Below are 20,399 nucleotides of genomic sequence, written 5' to 3' on the forward strand. Positions count from 1 at the left end.
ATCCGGCACCGACGGGACCGAGCTGTTGCCGTTCCCTCAAAACTGCCGGACACTCCAGCGCTAATGTTGAAAGATACGGAAGCTTCTGAGCTCCGTATCTGTCAACAAACCCTGTCAGCTTCTAAACAGTCCAAGCGTCTCTGTAGCTTAGCAACAGCTTCAGCAGACCTTGCAGAGCTTGACTGTTGAGGAAAAAAGCAACGAGAAGAAAAAAAAACCTAACGAAAACGGCTCCTGATTTTTGCCGGTGGCTCGAGCATTCCGGACAGTTAGCCTCCGGATAACACACAGTTTCCTGTACATCACAAAAAAAAAATCCAGATGGAAACTGCTAAATGAAAACTGAGGAGAGAAATGTAGCAGGAACTCCATCTGTTCAACCAGTGAAAAGCCTGCAACTCTTGTCCACTCATTGCTGAGGGGTGCAGACGCCAGTTACTGAGTACATTCCCCAGCTTGTTTGTGTGAGGGCTGGACAGAAAGTACAGTGTCATATTGACTCAGCTGACGCTCTCTAATGTGGGCTGCATCGACTTGGCAATGAGCCTCGGACATTGTGACATAGCAGGAATGAAAATGTGAACAAATAAACAACCCAAGATTAGAGGAACCTGGAATAAAGAAACCAGGCACGCAGGAGAGAAAGAAACTGGGATTGACAGTGGGGGGGCTCCTTTATCACACTCTTCTCAATATTATAAACATATCGATATAGAGGGACTTCATTTCTTCCATTTATTAATTTTAGCATGCCGTTTATTGCGTTTGTGTTAAATTCCTGTCTGCAGTCCTTATGTGGGTTAAAGATTGCATTAAAATAGCACCTGATTGGGATTCAATGTGATTGAGTTAAACCCATAAAGTGAGAGCTGCGGGCACTGCGGAGGCAGGAGTGTGATACTTTGCATGCATCGCCGTATTCCCCCATCGCTCGCCCCCACCTGGAGTGGCAAGGGCCACTGACTTGGCTATTCCACTGCTGCGAGGAGGGGCCTCAGGGCTCAAGGTTGGGTCATGGAGTGAGGAGGCAGCAGTGCTGGAGGTGGGTGTGGGGGATTGGAAATTCAATTGGCAACCCTAGGTTGGTAACAAGGAGGCACAAACTCCAGATTTTCTCTGTGTCTGTGTCGGCAAAAACCAGTCTCTCGTCGAGCTCGTTCAAACTGACGAAAGGCATCCTGCTACTGTTTTTCAGTGAGCCCCGAATAGCGAACCGGATCGTGCAGTGTTGTGCCTGGAACGGAGGGATATTCTGGGTAAGGCCACTGTGTTTTACTTATTGTTGGGTTCTCCTAAAGGATGGTGATTCCAGAATGTAGTGAGCTTGACTATCTGTTAACTACTTTATGTTTACCAAAATCGCAGCGGTTTCAGCAACAAGGACCTATTCCAGTAATTCCAGGTATTTTAGTTTAACATGGCTGAGCATGGTAAGAAATTGTGGAGATTTATGTATTGTAATTGTTGAGGGTGCTCACACTGATAAAAGAGAACGGGGTCTCCTCTCCCCCCTCGAATGGCTGAGTTGGTCACTACCCCATAGCTCCAACCAGCAGGTGACTTGTAATTGAAGAGCATAGATATGTTACATAAGGAGTGCAAAATTACAGCTTACTCTATTACAGCCTGTAATTACAGCTTACTCTGTTACTGCCTGTAATTACAGCTTACTCTGTTACTGCCTGTAATTACAGCTTACTCTGTTACAGCCTGTAGTTACAGCTTACTCTGTTACAGCCTGTAATTACAGCTTACTCTGTTACAGCCTGTAATTACAGCTTACTCTGTTACAGCCTGTAATTACAGCTTACTCTGTTACAGCCTGTAATTATAGCTTACTCTGTTACTGCCTGTAATTACAGCTTACTCTGTTACTGCCTGTAATTACAGCGTGCTCTGTTACAGCCTGTAATTACAGCTTACTCTGTTACAGCCTGTAATTACAGCTTACTCTGTTACAGCCTGTAATTATAGCTTACTCTGTTACAGCCTGTAATTACAGCTTACTCTGTTACAGCCTGTAATTACAGCTTACTCTGTTACAGCCTGTAATTACAGCTTACTCTGTTACAGCCTGTAATTACAGCTTACTCTGTTACAGCCTGTAATTACAGCTTACTCTGTTACAGCCTGTAATTACAGCTTACTCTGTTACAGCCTGTAATTACAGCTTACTCTGTTACTGCCTGTAATTACAGCTTACTCTGTTACAGCCTGTAATTAGTGTGTTTTTTTTATTTATTAATTCATGGGACGTGAGCGTCGCGGCCAGTGCCAGCATTTATTGCCCATCCCGCGTTGCCGTTGAGAAGGTGGCAGTGAGCCACCTTCTTGAACCGCTGCAGTCCGTGTGGTGAAGGTGCTCCCACAGTGCTGTTAGGGAGGGAGTTCCAGGATTTTGACCCAGTGACGATGAATGATCAGCGATATATTTCTAAGTCAGGATGGTGTGTGACTGGAGGGGAACTTGGAGGTGATGGTGTTCCCATGCGCCTGCTGCCCTTGTCCTTCTAGGTGGAAGAGGTCGTGGGTTTGGGAGGTGCTGCCGAAGAAGCCTTGGTGAGTTTCTGCAGTGCATCTTGTAGATGTTACACACTGCAGCCACGGTACGCCAGTGGTGCAGGGAGTGAATGTTTAAGGTGGTGGATGGGGTGCCAATCAAACGGGCTGCTTTGTCCTGGATGGAGTCGAGCTTCTTGTGTTGTTGGAGTTGCACTCATCCAGGTAAGTGGAGAGTATTCCATCACACTCCTGACTTGTGCCTTGTAGATGGTGGAAATGTTTTGGGCAGTCAGGAGGTGAGACACTCGCCGCAGAATACCCAGCCTTTGACCTGCTCTTGTTGCCACAGTATTTATGTGGCTGGTCCAGTTTAGTTTCTGGTCAATGGTGATCCCCAGGACGTTGATGGTGAGGGATTCGGCGATGGTAATGCTGTTGAATGTCAAGGGGCGGTGGTTAGACTCTAGCTTGTTGGAGATAGTCATTGCCTGGCACTTGTGTGGTGCGAATGTTACCTGCCACTTATCAGCCCAAGCCTGAACGTCGTCCAGGTCTTGTTGCATGCGGGCATGGACTGCTTCATTATCTGAGGAGTTGTGAATGGGACTGAGCACTGCTGTCATCAGCGAACATCCCCATTTGTGACCTTATGATGGAGGGAAGGCCATTGATGAAGCAGCTGAAGATGGTTGGGCCTAGGACACTGCCCTGAGGAACTCCTGCAGTGATGTCCTGGGGCTGTGATGCTTGGCCGCCAACCACCACAACCATCTTCCTTTGTGCTAGGTATGACTACAGCCAGTGGAGAGTTTCCCCCTGATTCCCGTTGACTTCAGTTTTACTAGGGCCCCTTGATGCCACACTTGGTCAAATACTGCCTTGATGTAAAGGGCAGTCACTCTCACCCCAACTCTGGAATTCAGCTCCTTTGTCCATGTTTGGACCAAGGCTGTAATGAGGTCTGAAGCCGAGTGGTCTTGGCAGATCCCAAACTGGGCACCAGTCAGCAGGTTATTGGTGAGTAAGTGCCGCTTGATAGCACTGTAGATGACACCTTCCATCACTTTGCTGATGATTGAGAGTAGACTGATGGGGCGGTAATTGGCCAGATTGGATTTGTCCTGCTTTTTGTGGACAGGACATACCTGGGTAGTTTTCCACACTGTCGGATAGATGCCAGTGTTGTAGCTGTACTGGAACAGTTTGGCTAGAGGTGCGGCTAGTTCTGTTACTGCCTGTCATTACAGCTTACTCTGTTACAGCCTGTAATTACAGCTTACTCTGTTGCAGCCTGTAATTACAGCTTACTCTGTTGCAGCCTGTAATTACAGCTTACTCTGTTACAGCCTGTAATTACAGCTTACTCTGTTACAGCCTGTAATTACAGCTTACTCTGTTACGGCCTGTAATTACAGCTTACTCTGTTACGGCCTGTAATTACAGCTTACTCTGTTACGGCCTGTAATTACAGCTTACTCTGTTACGGCCTGTAATTACAGCTTACTCTGTTACGGCCTGTAATTACAGCTTGCTCTGTTACAGCCTGTAATTACAGCTTGCTCTGTTACAGCCTGTAATTACAATTATTCTATTGCAGCCTGTAATTACAGCTTACTCTGTTACAGCCTGTAATTACAGCTTACTCTGTTACAGCCTGTAATTACAGCTTACTCTGTTACTGCCTGTAATTACAGCTTACTCTGTTCCAGCCTGTAATTACAGCTTACTCTGTCACAGCCTGTAATTACAGCTTACTCTGTTACAGCCTGTAATTACAGCGTGCTCAATTACAGCTTACTCTGTCACAGCCTGTAATTACAGCGTGCTCTGTTACAGCCTGTAATTACAGCTTACTCTGTCCTCTTTTATAAACCCAAATAAAACACCCTTAAACAAATAAACCCTTTAAATAAACCCGATTAATCAAATTAAAATTTGGCCTCTTAAATCGATTACGCACTCCAGTCCCCGCGGCGCCCACCGGTCACGAAAGAGCTCGAGCTCGCCGGCGGACACCGCGTGCTCCATCTCCAGGGCCACCCGGCCGCGAACATGGCCGCGGAAGAGAGGGAGGCAATCCGGCCGGACGACCCCCTCAGCTTACTCTGTCACAGCCTGTCATTACAGCTTACTCTGTTACAGCCTGTAATTACAGCTTACTCTGTCACAGCCTGTCATTACAGCTTACTCTGTTACAGCCTGTAATTACAGCGTGCTCTGTTACAGCCTGTAATTACAGCTTACCCTGTTACAGCCTGTAATTACAGCTTACTCTGTTACTACCTGTAATTACAGCTTACTCTGTCACTGCCTGTAATTAAAGCTTACTCTGTCACTGCCTGTAATTACAGCTTACTCTGTCACAGCCTGTAATTACAGCTTACTCTGTCACAGCCTGTCATTACAGCTTACTCTATCTGTAAATACAGAACATGTAGCATTTTGTAACCATGTGCACTCTGTAATAATGAACTCATTGTAAAATATACCAGTCCAACTCCGTGACATGGCTCCTGGTAAGTGGGGTGACCTGTTTTGTAGCAGCGGGAGATTTATACCATAACATTATTCTGCGGCTAAGATAATCTGTCTCTTTTTAAGGCCGCAAAGCCATACTGCTGTCAACTTTGTGGTCAATTAGCGGTTAATTGTCAGTAATGAAAGTTTGCAGATTGACAGGTGTTGTCGGTTCTGGGTCAGAAGTAACCAGCATGAAGTGACTCCCGTATTCTTTTTTTTTTCTTGATGCTTTTCACACTTGGACATGTGATGGGCACTATCAAAACATTGCAATTAAATATTTAGGAGTTTCACCAATCCTGCTGTACTTCACCTCTCGTGGTTGGCAGTAAAGGAATGTATGTTGGACAGCAGTCACCGCCATCCCTCAGCAGATACTTCGTGCCACAGAATGGAATTGGGTGCTGGGCAGATTTTAATCGGAGTCGTTCGAGCGAGGAAGTGCCGCTTCACTCGCCGGGGGTGGGACTTGAAGGGCAATCGGAGTTCCTGCATGTTTCCTGGCACCGCCTAGTAACTGCAGTGGGTGTTTGCACTGGGCTAGGGCCAGGCCATATACCTCCCCTGTAACCTGCACAGGCATCAGAGCAGAGAGATGGAGAAAATTACAGGGAAAAGGGGAGAAACGTAACCAGAAATATCTTCACACAAATTAAACTTTAAAAAAAGCTGTGGCCTCACACCCAGATCCTGACGGTCCACTGGCCAGATCCGACCGTCAGCTGCATTAGTGTCTTTTTTTAAATGTTTTAATTTTTTTCCTGTTCTCTCCTCTCCCAGAGTCTCCCCATGCCAGCCTTAGCTCAGTGGTATTGCTCTCGCCTCTGAGTCAGAAAGTCAAGAATTCAAGCCTCACTCCAGAGATTTAAGCACACAATCTCTAGGCTAACACTCGCTCTAGTGCCGAGGGAGTACTGAACTGCCGCAAGTGCCATCATTCAGATGAGATGTTAAACTGAAGTCCTGTCTGCCCTCTCGGTTCGATGTAAAATATCTGTGGTTCTTACTTGAAGAAGAGCAGGAGAATTCTCCCGGTGTCCTGGCCAATATTTATCTCTCGATCAACGCCACCGAAACCGGCTAGCTAGACATTCATCTCTCTGCTGGGCGCAAACTGGCTGCCGCGCTTCCTTACACCAGTGACGACACTTCACTGGCCGCAGCGTGCTTGGTACGTCCTGAGATCGTGAAAGTCTGTACAGAACATGAAATCATGCCCAATTCATCTGAAAAAATACCAAATTTGCATCCTGTAGTAATATATAAAGTAATGTACAGTATCTAATACAGTATACATTATAAAATGTAGCAAAACTGTTAATTTTTTGCCTTGCAAAAAGCTCCTCGTCACATACATGTAATGTATTATTGGCAGGGCCGAGGATGATTCTTCTGCCGCCTTTGTTGGATTAAGTGATCCAGTAATCATTGCAGGATTGTTCAGTTTTCATGGGGTGAAGTTCCCCCTCTGTTTCCCCCCTCATTGAGATTTGTGTACTAATGAGCAGTTAACACATTAATGTGCACAAATGAAATTCTTTCATTCATTGTTTAAAACAGGTTAAAGCCATTGTTAAACCAGCAGACAGGAATTCTGTACAAACACATTGAGAGATTCAATATTAGTATCATGCAGTACATTTTCGACCCATGTGTGTATTCCTCCTTTCTTGGTACAGTTTTCCTGATGGTTCCTTGTGTAAATGCACCACATGGTGTGATCCTGAGCCTTATGGAAAAGAAAGATCCCACTTCAGACTCCACAAGCCTTTGAGGAGTTAGCCGATCTCAGCCAGGGTGGAAGTTAGGGTATTACAGCTGGCCTCATTACCCACCAGCTAGAAGGGGGTAAATCGGGCAATGCTTCCTCTTCGGGGGCGTGTGTGTGTGTTTAAAAGTTGGGTGAGGTCAGGCGTCGGTGTTGCCTATAATGTGCCTTGCAAACAGCCCGCTGATGCTCATTGTCTGGAATCACACGTGCAGAAAGGCCACTGGGGCAAGGTACCTGGATGGCTACCATTATTGCTGAAACCAAGAAAAGCTGAGTTGAAAAGTACACACTGTATTCATTCCTTACCAAGAGAAAGGCAATAGACAGCAGAAACCTCCAGTGTCGTGTGCATTTTATTACAGTGAATATTTGACAAGTGATGCTGTGGCACTGTTTCCAGTAACACCTTGTCCTTCTCTCCCCACAGCTGAGTATCTTGGTCTTTTACCGAGTCTTTATCCCTCTGCTGCAGACCATCACTGCGTCTATTATTGGTAAGGAAACACTATTACTGAGAGAGAGAGAGAGAAAGGAAGGGTGGGGGAGATATTTGAAGAATCCGGGAACAGTAGCTGTCATCAGCCCATGAGGAACAAAGCTCCCTGGTCACTCGTTTAGTAAACGCACTGCCCAGTGTGGAACTGACCATACAGATCAAGCAGGTCCCAGCTTCAATCCCCAGGCTGTGCGGAGCGATAGATTTTTGTTAGGTAAGCGTGTCGACAGAGACTGGTTAAAGGCAGGTAAATGGAGTTGAGGTACAGATCGGCCATGATCTAATTGAATGGCGGAACAGACTCGCGGGGCTGAATGGCCTCCTCCTGTCCCTCTCTGATCTCAGCCGGAGAGGTAGCGGGTAGACTATAATTGGCCCTAGGCTAGGGAGTGGAAAAATCAATCAGGATTCATCTCTCAATCACTATCACAATGACTGCTGCTGGACAGTGAATGTGTGCAAATGTCAAGTGAGGGCTCCACAGTCAAATAACCCTGCCGGCACTCATAGGCCCACACCTGAAGAATGGGTGAGTTACCTGAGGCAAGTCCACGTTATCAAGGCAATTGATGCTAGATTAATTGTTAATTTTAAATCCGAGATTGATAGCTTTTTGTTAACCAAAGGTATTAAGGGATATGGGCCAAAGGCGGGTTAGGTCGCAGATCAGCCATGATCTCACTGAAAGGCGAAACAGGCTCGAGGGGCTCAATGGCCTACTCGTGTTCCTAGAATGGGAGAAAACAGGGGACAAGAAAAAGATTTAAATATAAAGATTCTGGCAAGTCAAAAATGACGATTGGAGCCTGATTCTAATCCGTGGCAATTGCAGTCTTGTGACACAGTTTGACTTGTTTACTTCAAGCCCTGATTAAAGTTCCAAGGTTAGAGACTGCACTGTCCTATTAACAGATAAAAACCATTCGATCTGTTTGACTGGACCATGTTGTCTGTATTCTGGCAGAATGAGGTGTCCTGTAAAATCCTCTACTGTTGCAAAAGCATGTTGCAATGCTACTTAGTGCAGCCCGAACCCTACCCTGCACAGCTGTGGTAATAGTCACCCCTCTGTCTGAGAACAGGGGGTGCACTGGAAATGATATCATCTGCACTGGTGTCCGTTTCCCATTTTGGGAAAGGATCGGGTGGGGTGGGTTACAAGATAAACATACCACATTTTGGCCACCTTTTACGATAATTCCTGCAAGCTTACCCAGCGCTCTGTGCTTTGTTGAAGTTTTATTCCTCATGGTGCTGCTCAGATGTGTTAAATTCCAGCAACACTACTACACAGTGTTTGGGGGATTCGTGTCCCCAAGCTTGGCTCTGGCAAATTGGACTTAAATAAGTGGGGTGTGTGTCCCTGTAAAGCGGTGGGGGGGGGGGGGGAGAGAACGGGGCAGCATTTGCATTCCGTATCAGGCAATGGAAACTGAACATTCCTGGATTTCTCAGTAGTTTGGTTTGGAGACTCGAGTTTGATTGTAGTTTCCATATGTGTGTCGGGGGAAATAGTTTTTTTTAAATACCCTTGTTCATTTTAAAGATCTTGTCTCCTGCTCGCCTCCACTCCATTTGTCTCTTGTCTCCATGTTCTTGATTTTCCCTGTGAGCTACATGATTTCTATCTTATTTTAATTTTGTATGGTTTATTTGGGGGGAAAAGCTCTCCTGTTTGATTCATTTCTCTGCTCCACTTTCTTTCTGTACAGGAAACTTTGGTTTTTCCGGAGGTTAACTGTCCGGAATGCTCGAGCCACCGGCAAAAATCAAGAGCCGTTTCGTTAGGTTTTTTTTCTTTTCGTTGCTTTTTTTTCCACCAGTCAGGCTCTGCAAGGTCTCGCTGAAGCTGTTGCTAAGCTACAGAGACGCTTGCAAGGTATGGCCGACTGTTTAGAAGCTGTTGCTAACAACAGGGTTTGTTGCCAGATACGGAGCTCAAAATCTCCGTATGTTTCAACATTAGCGCTGGTTTGTCCGGCAGTTTTGATGGGACGGCAACAGCTCGGTCCCGTCGGTGCCGGATAGCACAAAGTTTCCTGTACTTGCACGGGACTGGTTTCTTGCCTTATGTACTTCAAGCATCCACTAACCAAAAGTTATTGCATCAGGTAGCGTTGGCCCCAAGTAGGAAATCTCTTTGCCTTTATACTGAATGGAAGTTGCTGATCTTTGGCTCTTTATGTGAAGTAGTGTTTTTTGTCCGAGCAGGTGACCCCTCGTTACATGGAGACGTCTGGTCCTGGCTGGAATTTATCCTGAACTCCACTTTCAGTGCTTTGTGGATATTGCCTCTCTTTGTCCTCAGTAAAATAGTGAATGCCATCTGGTTTCAGGTAAGTGACACTCAGCCATGGAGCAGATTGTCACTCCAGATTGTTCAATTATAATCTTGACATTGTATAATTATTCCATTTCCCTGTGGTCCTGAATGTATTTAGTGCTCTGCTCTATATCTCTGGAGGTGATTTTTATGTAGGGGCCCTTCCACTGAAGTGACTTCTGCTTGACGTGTGATGTAAGGTCACTGCAATCTGATAACCGGTTTACTCTTTGGTGCCGAGAAGCTCTCTGTATTTAAGTCAGCCGAGAATCTGACGTGTGCAGAAAGCCATCACTGTGTTTGAGTCTCCAAGACAAGCATAAGAAATTTACGATAACAAAATACTGCGGATGCTGGACATCCGAAATAACAACAGAAAATGCTGGAAAAACTCAGCGGGCCAGGCAACATCCGTGGAGAGAGAAATAGAGTCAACGTTTCGGGTCGAAACCCTTCTACAGAAATTTACGGCCAGCTTCTGTTTGCTCCAATATGGAGTGTACACGTTCCCACTAACCCAAGGTCAGATTAGGTCCAGGTTGGTGGACCCAAGTCTTAGTGTCCGTATGCAGCCCCCAGGCCTCAGCTTTAATCAACTGAAACCCCCGCACTGCCGAGCTTCCTGCTGCTTGTCCAACTGGGGCCACCCTACCCTTTGGAACATTATCTTGCAGGATTATGTGAAGCCAGGTGGGAAGAATCCCAGCCTCCAGTGACTGGTCCAACTCTCCAGGTTCCATTAGTGAGCCAGGGATCGCTGATCACCAATTGCACTCGAGTACTGCGGACTTGCCTGGTTCAGGCATCCAAGTACAGAGGGTATTTATTGCCCATCCCTAGCTGCTCTTGAGAAGGTGGTGGTGAGCCGCCGCCTTGAACCGCTGCAGTCTGTGTGCTGAAGGTACTCCCACAGTGCTGTTAGGCGAGAGTTCAAAATTTTGACCCAGCAACGGAATGAACGGTGATATATTTCCAAGTCAGGATGGTGTATAACATGGAGGTGATTTTGTTCCTATGCGTCTGCTGTCATTATCCTAGGTGGTAGAGTTCGCGGGTTTGGGAGCTGCTGTCAAAGAAGCAATGGCGAGTTGCTGCAGTGCATCCTGTAGAATCATAGAATGGTTACAGCACAGAAGGAGGTCATTCGGCCTATCGAGCCCGTGCCTGCTCTCTGCAAGAGCATCTCAGCCAGTCCCACTCCCCCGTCCTTTCCCCGTAGCCCTGCAAATATTTTTCCTTCAGGTACTTATCCAATTCCCTTTTGAAAGCCACGATTGAGTCTGCCTCCACCACCCTTTTGGGCAGTGCATTCCAGATCCTAACCACTCGCTGCGTAAAGATTTTTTCCTCATGTCGCCTTTGGTTCCGCTGCCAATCACCTTAAATCTGTGTCCTCTGGTTCTCGACCCTTCTGCCAATGGGACCAGTTTCTCTCTATCTACTCTGTCTGGACCCCTCATGATTTTGAACACCTCTATCAAATCTCCTCTCAACCTTCTCTGCTCTAAGGAGAACAACCCCAGCTTCTCCAGTCTATCCACGTAACTGAAGTCCCTTATCCCTGGAATCATTCTTGTAAATCTTTTCTGCACCCTCTCTAAGGCCTTCACATCCTTCCTAAAATACAGTGCCCATAATTGGACACAATACTCCAGTTGAGGCCGAACCAGTGTTTTATAAAGGTTCATCATAACTTCTTTACTTTTGCCTCTATTTATGAAGCCCATGATCCTGTAAGCTTTTTTAACCGCTTTCTCAACCTGTCCTGCCACCCTCAGCGATTTGTGCACATATACCCCCAGGTCTCTCTGTTCCTGCACCCTCTTTAGAATTGTACCCTTTAGTTTATATTGCCTCTCCTCGTTCTTCCTACCAAAATGCATCACTTTGCACTTCGCTGCGTTAAATTTTATCTGCCACATGTCCGCCCATTCCACCTGTCTGTCTGTCTTGAAGTCTATCACTACCCTCCTCACTGTTCACTATACTTCCAAGTTTTGTGTCATCTGCAAATTTTGAAATTGTGTCTTGTACACCCAAGTCTAAGTCATTGATATACATCAAGAAAAGCAGTGGTCCAAGTACCGACCCCTGGGGAACACCACTGTATACCTTCCTCCAGCCTGAAAAACAACCGTTCACCGCTACTGTTTCCTGTCACTTAACCAATTTTGCATCCATGCTGCCCTTTTATTTCATGGGCTTCAACTTTGCTGGCAAGCCTATTATGTGGCACTTTATCAAACGCCTTTTGGAAGTCCATATACACCACATCAACCGCATTGCCCTCATCAACCCTCTCTGTTACATCATCAAAAAACTCAAATCAAGTTAGTTAAACACGATTCGCCTTTAACAAATCCGTGCTGGCTTTCTTTAATTAATCCACACTTGTCCAAGTGACTCTTAATTTTGTCCCAGATTATCGTTTCTAAAAGCTTCCCCACCACGAGGTTAAACTGACTGGCCTGTAGTTGCTGGGTTTATAGTACACACTGTACTGATTGTGTTTTAGACGTTCACACCAATCTTATATTAAGAAAATATAGATAGTGCACACAGCAGCCACGGTACGCCAGTGGTGGAGGGAGTGAATGTTTAAGGTGGTGGATGGGGTGCCAATCAAGCGGGCTGCTTTGTCCTGGATGGTGTCGAGCTTCTTCACTGTTGCAGCTGCACTCATCCAGGCAAGTGGAGAGTATTCAGTATGCAGGTGCAGCAAGTGATCAAGAAGGCCAATGGAATATTGGCTTATGCTAGGGGGTGGAATATAAAAACAGGGAGGTATTGCTGCAGTTGTACAAGATATTGGTGAGACCGCACCTGGAATACTGCATACAGTTTTGGTGTCCATACTTAAGAAAAGACATACTTGCTCTCGAGTCAGTACAAAGAAAGTTCACTCGGTTAATCCCGGGGATGAGGGGGTGGTCATATGAGGAGAGGTTGAGTAGATTGGGACTCTACTCATTGGAGTTCAGAAGAATGAGAGGCGATCTTATTGAAACATATAAGATTGTGAAGGGGCTTGATCGGGTGGATGCGGTGAGGATGTTCCCAATGATGGGTGAAACTAGAACTAGGGGGCATAATCTTAAAATAAGGGGCTGCTCTTTCAAAACTGAGATGAGAAACTTCTTCACTGAGGGTGGTAGGTTTGTGGAATTTGCTGCCCCAGAAAGCTGTGGAAGCTACATCATTAAATAAATTTAAAACAGAAATAGATAGTTTCCTAGAAGTAAAGGGAATTAAGGGTTACGGGGAGAGGGCAGGAAATTGGACATGAGTCTAGGTTCGGAATGGTCATGGCCCTGTGGGTAGTGGAGTGGGCCCAGGGGCCGTGTAGCCTTGTTCTGCTCCTACTGTGTTCTAATTCTGTGTTAGATTTCAGGAGATGGTTTTATTCCTGTTCCTGGCTGGGGTGGAGATCGCCTTTACAGAAGGTAAGTACTGTAGAAAATATAGGGACAGAGTGATCTCCTGGAAGAATTTCGATCGCCTAGATGGGTCGGAGAGGAATTTCCCAGATTTTTTTCTCCCAAATTGGCCATTGGGTCTTTATCTGGTTTTTCGCCTCTCCCGGGAGATCACATGGGTTCGGGTGGATGCAGAGTGATAGAAGATTTGAGGTTAGGATCAGATCAGCCATGATCTTATTGAATGGTGGAGCAGGCTCGAGGGCCGATTGGCCTACTCCTGCTCCTATTTCTTATGTTCTTATTCCATCACACTCCTGACTTGTGCCTTGTATGTGGTGGAGAGGAAATCTGAAATAAAAATGGCAAAGTGCTTGAACTGCGCAGCAGGTCAGGCAGCATCTGTAAAGAGAAAGGACAGACTGTGGGGTTTCGAGGATGTGTACCCTTCGTCAGAGGCCTGGGAGCAGGTTACTTACCTACTCAAAGATGCTTAAGACAAAATAACTGGGGGTTGGGGAAGGGTAGATGGAGGCGGTATATACTTTTACCCTTGCCCTCTTCCCTGCCCTCACCCCCCCAACATTAAGGCAGTCTTCACAGTGAATAATTCTTTAAAACGCTACTTTACTTGTTACAGGACATCGCAGACCTAGCGTTTAAAGTGTCCGGGAGGAAAGCACAGCCCTTCCCCAGTATCAGTAAGATTATTGCGGACATGCTCTTCAACCTGCTCCTGCAGGCCTTGTTCCTCATTCAGGTATGATTGGTGCAGAAACGCAGTGCTCGCTTATCCAAACGAGACTGGTAAACGGGTCAGACTCCGGGCAGTGTCGATACAGACCATGAGGGCGCAGAGTGGCTGCAGTTCCCCCTGTCGCCATTTGAATTACTTTTGTGTTTGGCTAGAAGTCCGTTAATCTGGATTACTTGAACCAGATGCTGGTGTGGTATTGTGTTGAAACACAGTCTGGCCAGGCGATGAGACACTCGGCAGAGTCGAAGAGTTTTGCTCTTTCCATCGGTCTCTGGTCTTCTGTCAGCCGGTCTCCATTTCGCTCTGTGGATCTATGCAGGCATCGTCCTGTGCAGCACAGATTCTTTGTTGGGTTATGTTTTTAAAAATGTAGCACAGAAGAAAATAGTTCTGTTAGTAAATACAAGCCCTTCGTAAGCCACACAGACCAGCAAAGTCCCAGGTTCAATCTCTGTTGTGGTGTTAGCTGATCTCCGCTGGGGCAGTGTAATGGACGTGAAAGAAAGACTTGCATTTCTATAACGCCTTTCATCTCCGGACGCCCCAAAGCGCTTTACAGTCAACAAAGTACTTTCGAAGTGTAGCCGCTGTTGTACTATAGGAAATACGGCAAGAGGGGAAATGGGAGCGAAAATAAAAGAAAGAAAGACTTACATTTATATAGCGCCTTTCACGACTCAAAGCACTTTACAGCCAATGAAGTACTATTTGAAGTGTAGTCACTGTTGTAATGTGGGAAACGCAGCAGTCAAGTTGTGCACAGCAAGCTCCCACAAACAGCAATGTGATAAAGACCAGATAATCTGTTTGTGATGTTGATTGAGGGATAAATATTGGCCAGGACACCGGGGATAACGCCCTTGCTCTTCTTCGAAATAGTGCCATGGGACCTTTTACGTCCACTTGAGAGAGCAGACGGGGCCTCGGTTTAACGTCTCATCCGAACGACGGCACCTCCAACAGTGCAGCACTCCCTCAGCACTACACTTTATATGCTCAAGTCTCTGGAGTGGAGATTGAACCCGCAACCTTGCGACTGAGGCGAGAGTGCCACCACTGAGCCACAGCTGATTCATGCAGTTGGGTTAAGTGCCCCTGAACTAAGTTGGGGAATAATAAGTCGGGGTTCCTGCCCCTGACTGCTATCCAATACCCTCTGCTGGAAAGTACATGCGTGGACATCTGGCGAGCACAGGTTTGAGCTCGGCTGTAGAACACTTTTTATCATTAAACTCTGGGCTTGTTTTCTTGGTTTCTTTCCTCCAGGGGCTGATCGTGAGTCACTTTCCCATTGAAATCATCGGACAGCTGGGCAGCCTGTTCCACATGTCAATGCTGTATTCTCTCTACTGCTTCGAGTACAAATGGTTCAACAATGGTGAGTATGGTCTGTGCCAGTGACGTCTGCCGAATGAGTCAGGTGGGGGGAAATGTGTGTGCAATCATATGAAGGGGAAAAGCCAACTTTTCCATCAAGCCTGTCCTGGTGCAGCCTCTGCACATCATTCTCCCCCCATCCCCACCCACCACATAATCTCCGGGAGAGGCAAGCAAAACAGAGGGAAAACTCCTTAGTCAATGTAGGAAAAGCACTCTGGGGAAAATTCCTCTCTGACCCGTGAAGGCGATCAGACAAGTTCCAGGCGACCAATGTGACATGGAGACACGCCCCCCCCCCCCCCCATAGCCTGCCTAGCTTCTATATGCAGTTATGTTGGCCACACAAGGAACTCTTCCTTTTGAATGCTTGGAGTAAATCCGCACTCACTGCCCAAGCTGGCTACTTGTTCAGTAGATCAGCGGCTCTCTGTGAAAACAAGCTGACTCCTGACCTAGTTCTGTGCTTGCATACTTTATGCTCGGCGCCTGCTTACCAAGGCCCCCACTTCGAAAGGGGTCTCAGTTCACTGGCTGAAACTTGAAAGATACTCTAAAGCAAGACTGGCAACACTGACTGCTGGACGTTGCCGCATTTTATTGCAGTACCATATTGTAGAATGATTATGGGGGGGGGGGGGGGGGGGGGCGGTGAGGCTGGGAGAAAGGGGGCTTCCTGCAGTGGCTCTGTGGTTAAACTGGACTGTCCGGGCTCGCTCCTGAACATTGGGTGCAAAGCCAGCCACCGAACCACATCCCAGCACAAGCCACCAGAGAATCGCTGAGTGGAGAAACGGTTCATCCCCACTGGAAGGGCGATATGTAAAGTGAGCGTGTAGCCGGGCGGATACACACCACGGTCAAGTCCAAGACAGGACTTGTGTACCACCCACCAGATAAATGTCAGGACCTGTGTGCTGCTTGTGTGGGAGGCCAGTTCGCCAGCCTGAATCGAAAGCTAAGCAATTAAACAGTGTGAGCAGTCGGTTGGTTAAAGTGGCTGAGCCACATTGAACACAAAGGCACCAGACTTGAATCCCCAGTCTGTGCTGAATTAGCTCATCTCAGTGGCGGTTGGCCTCAGCACCCCTGGGGCAGGGAGAGGGGAGGAATCCGGCCTTGGTTCCTTCTGATCATTGTCCAGTGACCGCTGCTGGTAAGTGGACACTGTGTGAGGACAAGGTTGGACTCCGCTGTGACGCCTCCTGTAGATGAATAGCCAGCACTCACCGTCCAGGCTCATGCTGGAAATCTGGGGCGTGAGTGAGGTAGCGGAAGGTAACCAGGGCCCATGGAACTGTTTCCCAACATGGAGTCAGCACTTCCTCCTTTCAGCAGAAGTCCCCTCAATTGTCATCAGAAATCTGGTGGCCTTTTCCCTTCTCACCCTTACCCCTGGAATGCTGATATTAGCACCTCTACTGCTGCCCCAGCTATCGGCTAACTCAGTATAGACTGGGAGCCAAGTCTGGGACCTTCCTAGTCTGTGTGGTTCAGTCCCAAACCATGGTGCGTTTACACACAGCCACCAGGGGGAGACGGTTTTCCTTTGGTGTTGGAATTTGCCGGCTGGTTAATTTGTTCCTCTGCCTTTCGTTTTAAAGTATTTGGCTGTTTTCTCCTTTTCCTCTTCTGGTCTCCACACGTTAGGCACACAGGCGTTTAACATGCTCCCAGGCTTTACTCTAAAACCGACAGCTTTGATATGTGGGAGTGGCTTGTGTTTTTCTCTACATTTTTCCCCCCATCCTGTGAGGGAGTGCTTGCTTTTGCTCACAGGCTCCTTCTGGTGGGATACCTGAGATCAGCAGCTCGGCATGTAGCAGGGAACCCTCGACCCACTGCTTATTGCTGCCCCATCACACTGCACTAGCGTTCCCCCCAATTTCAAACAACAGCTTCTGGCTTCTACAGAATTTGCACTACCTTAGGAATAAGCAAAAAATCATTTTTATTTCAAAAACATTTCAACTTCAACATAAAGCAGTGGTTTTCCAGCTTTTCAGTGGGGCAAACACTGACAATATTGACGCACTCCCAGGAACCCCCCTTCAAATACTAAATGTACTCTGGGTGGGGGACGTCAATGTCCATCACCAAGAGTGGCTCGGTAGCACCACTACTGACCGAGCTGGCTGAGTCCTGAAGGACATAGCTGCCAGTCTGGGCCTGCGGCAGGTGGTGAGACAACCAACATGAGGGGAAAAACCTACTTGACCTCGTCCTCACCAATCTACCCATCGCAGATGCATTTGTCCATGGCAGTATTGGTAGCAGTGACCACCGCACAGTCATTGTGGAGACGAAGTCCCGTCTGAGGACACTCGCCATCGTGTTTTGTGGCACTACCACAGTGCTAAATGGGATAGATTCAGGACAGATCTAACAGCTCGAAACTAGGCATCCATGCGATGCTGTGGGTCATCAGCAACAGCAGCAGAATTGTATTCCACCACAATCTGTAATCTCATGGCCCGGAATATCCCTCTCTACTATTACCGCCAAGCCAGGGGACCAACCCTGGTTCAATGAGGAGTTTAGAAGAGCATGCCAGGAGCAGCACCAGGCGTACCGAATAATGAGGTGCCAACCTGGGGAAGCTGCAACACAGGACTACATGCATGCTATAAAGCAGAAGCAGCATGCTATAGACAGGGCTAAACAATCCCACAATCAACGGATCAGATCAAAGCTCTGCAGTCCTGCCACATCCAGTCGTGAATGGTGGTGGACAATTAAACAACTAACAGGAGAAGGAGGCTCCATGAATGTCCCAATCCTCAATGATGGCAGAGCCCAGCACACGAGTGCAAAAGACAAGGCTGAAGCGTTTGCAACCATCTTCAGCCAGCAGTGCCGAGTGGATGATCAATATCGGCCTCCTCCTGAGGTCCCCACCATCACAGAAGCCAGTCTACAGCCAATTCAATTCACTCCACGTGATATGAAGAAATGGCTGAGTGCAATGGATACAGCAAAGGCTATGGGCCCGACAATATCCCGACTGTCGTGCTGAAGACTTGTGCTCCACAACTAGACGTGCCTGTAGCCAGGCTGTTCAGTACAGCTACAACACTGGCATTTACCTGACAATGTGGAAAACTGCCCAGGTATGTCCTGTCCACAAAAAGCAGGGCAAATCTAATCTGGTAAATTATCCCCCCATCAGTCTACTCTCAATCATCAGCAAAGTGATGGAAGGTGTAGTTGACAGTGCTATCAAGCGGTACTTACTCACCAATAGCCTACTCACCGATGCTCAGTTTGGGTTCCACCAGGACCACTCGGCTCCAGACCTCATTACAGCCTTGGTCCAAACATGGACAAAAGAGCTGAATTCCAGAGCTGAGGTGAGAGTGACTGCCCTTGACATCAAGGAGCATTTGACTGAGTGTGGCATCAAGGGGCCCGAATAAAACTGAAGTCAATGGGAATCAGGGGAAACTCTCCACTGGCTGGAGTCATACCTAGCACAAGAGAAGATGGTTGTAGTTGTTGGAGGTCATCATCTCAGCCCAGGACATCGCTGTAGGAGTTCCTCAGGGCAGTGTCCTAGGCCCAACTTCAGCTGCTTCATCAATGACCTTTCCGCCATCACAAGGTCAGAAGTGGGGATCTTCGCTGATGACTGCAGAGTGTTCAGTGCTATTCGCAACTCCTCAGACAATGAAGCATTGTTGCAGGCCTGAGCTATGTTCCTATTTCCACCTCACAAACCCAGCACAAGGCCCTAGCAGCGGGCGATCTGTGCCAGGAGGGTACATGGGTCAGGCAAATTCGGTCACTGCTGCCTCAACGGTGCAGCACACCTCTGGTGTAAGGTGTGCTTGTCAGGGGCTCAAGGAGGAAAGTCTGTGGCCCACAAGGCTCCATGGTAACCTGATGTGGAGGATCCTTCATAATTTAGATGTGAGATACGACAGTGAATGGATTGGTGTCAAGAATGGCCTGTTTGAATAATAAAGCCTCCATCCCCTGAATAAAAGCTGATCCAGATTTCACACTATTCATGCGTGTTTTAAATACAAAGCAATATCTCGAACGTACTTGTTCTTTGTGCTGTGTCTAGGGGTGGAGATGCACCAGCGCTTGTCCAACATCGAAAGGAATTGGCCTTATTACTTCGGTTTTGGATTGCCTTTGGCTATCCTCACTGCTCTGCCGTCATCCTATGTGATCAGGTTTGTGCTTCACCTCAATAATCTCATTAACTGTTAACGGCTGTTTAAAATATCATACGAGGTCCTTAGCTTCATAAATAGAGGCACACAGTACAAAAGCAAAGAAGTTATGCCGAACCTTTATAAATCACTGGGTTAGGCCCCAGCTGGAGTATTGTGTCCAATTCTGGGCACCACACTGTAGGTAGGATGCCAAGGCCTTAGCGAGGGCGCAGAGGAGATTTACTAGAATGGTACCAGGGATGAGGGACTTCAGTTATGTGCTGAGACTAGGGAAGCTGGGATTGTTCTCCTTAGAGCAGAGAAGGTTAAGGGGAGATTTAATAGAAGTGTTCAAAATTGAGGGGTTTTGATAAGAAGAAACGGTCTCCATTGGCAGGAGGGTCGGTAACCAGAGGAGACGGATTTAAGGTAATTTGCAAAAGAGCCAGAGGCGCGATGAGAAAATAAATTCCGCAGCGAGGAGTTGTGATCTGGAACGCGCTGCCTGAAAGGGCGGTGGAAGCAGATTCAAGAGTAACTTTCAAAAGGGAATTGGAGAAAATTGCAAAGCTATGGAGAAAAGAGCAAGGGATTGGAACTAATTGGAGAGCTCTTTCAAAGAGCCGGCACAGGCATGATGGGCCGAATGGCCTCCTGCTGTACTGTAAAATTCTATGATTCTGTAACAGTGTACCGTCCCCTTCCTCCCAAAACCTCTATTGTCACCTCAAATAAAAACACCCTTGACTCCTCTGCCCTTGCAAACCACTGCGCCATCTTCAACCTACCTTTCCTTGCCAAAGTTCTTGAACGCGTCATTGCCTCCCAAATCTGCGTCCTTTCCTGCAGCACCCTGTTTGAATATTTCCAGTCAGGTTTCCACGCCTACCAGAGCACCATAATGGGCTCTAACCAAAGTTACAAATGACCTCTGTGACTGGTGCCTTGCGTTATCCCTTCTCGACCTCTCTAGCTTTGACCACACCATCCTCCTCCAACCCCTCGCCTCCATTGTCGCGCTCAATAGGACAGCCTCATTGGCTCCACTCTTATCCAGTTGTAGTGAGAGCATCT

General features: G+C 47.3%; 1 protein-coding gene across 9 annotated transcripts in view; it reads left to right on the forward strand.

The window, feature by feature from the left end:
• ei24 (EI24 autophagy associated transmembrane protein) overlaps positions 1–20,399 on the forward strand; it is a 38,687-nt gene that overhangs the window by 7,273 nt on the left and 11,015 nt on the right. For 8 of the 9 annotated variants that reach the window (XM_085968123.1, XM_085968124.1, XM_085968119.1 and 5 more), the window contains 6 exons: positions 1,196–1,256; positions 7,221–7,287; positions 9,501–9,625; positions 13,669–13,788; positions 15,052–15,163; positions 19,232–19,343. In XM_085968123.1, the coding sequence (XP_085824249.1) occupies positions 1,196–1,256; positions 7,221–7,287; positions 9,501–9,625; positions 13,669–13,788; positions 15,052–15,163; positions 19,232–19,343 (597 nt within the window). The remainder of the gene's footprint in view (positions 1–1,195; positions 1,257–7,220; positions 7,288–9,500; positions 9,626–13,668; positions 13,789–15,051; positions 15,164–19,231; positions 19,344–20,399) is intronic. The other variant, XM_085968122.1, reaches the window with a different exon arrangement.

Source organism: Somniosus microcephalus, chromosome 26 (assembly GCF_052327205.1).
Source record: "Somniosus microcephalus isolate GS21.2 chromosome 26, FLI_Smic_1.0, whole genome shotgun sequence".
NCBI lineage: Eukaryota > Metazoa > Chordata > Chondrichthyes > Squaliformes > Somniosidae > Somniosus > Somniosus microcephalus.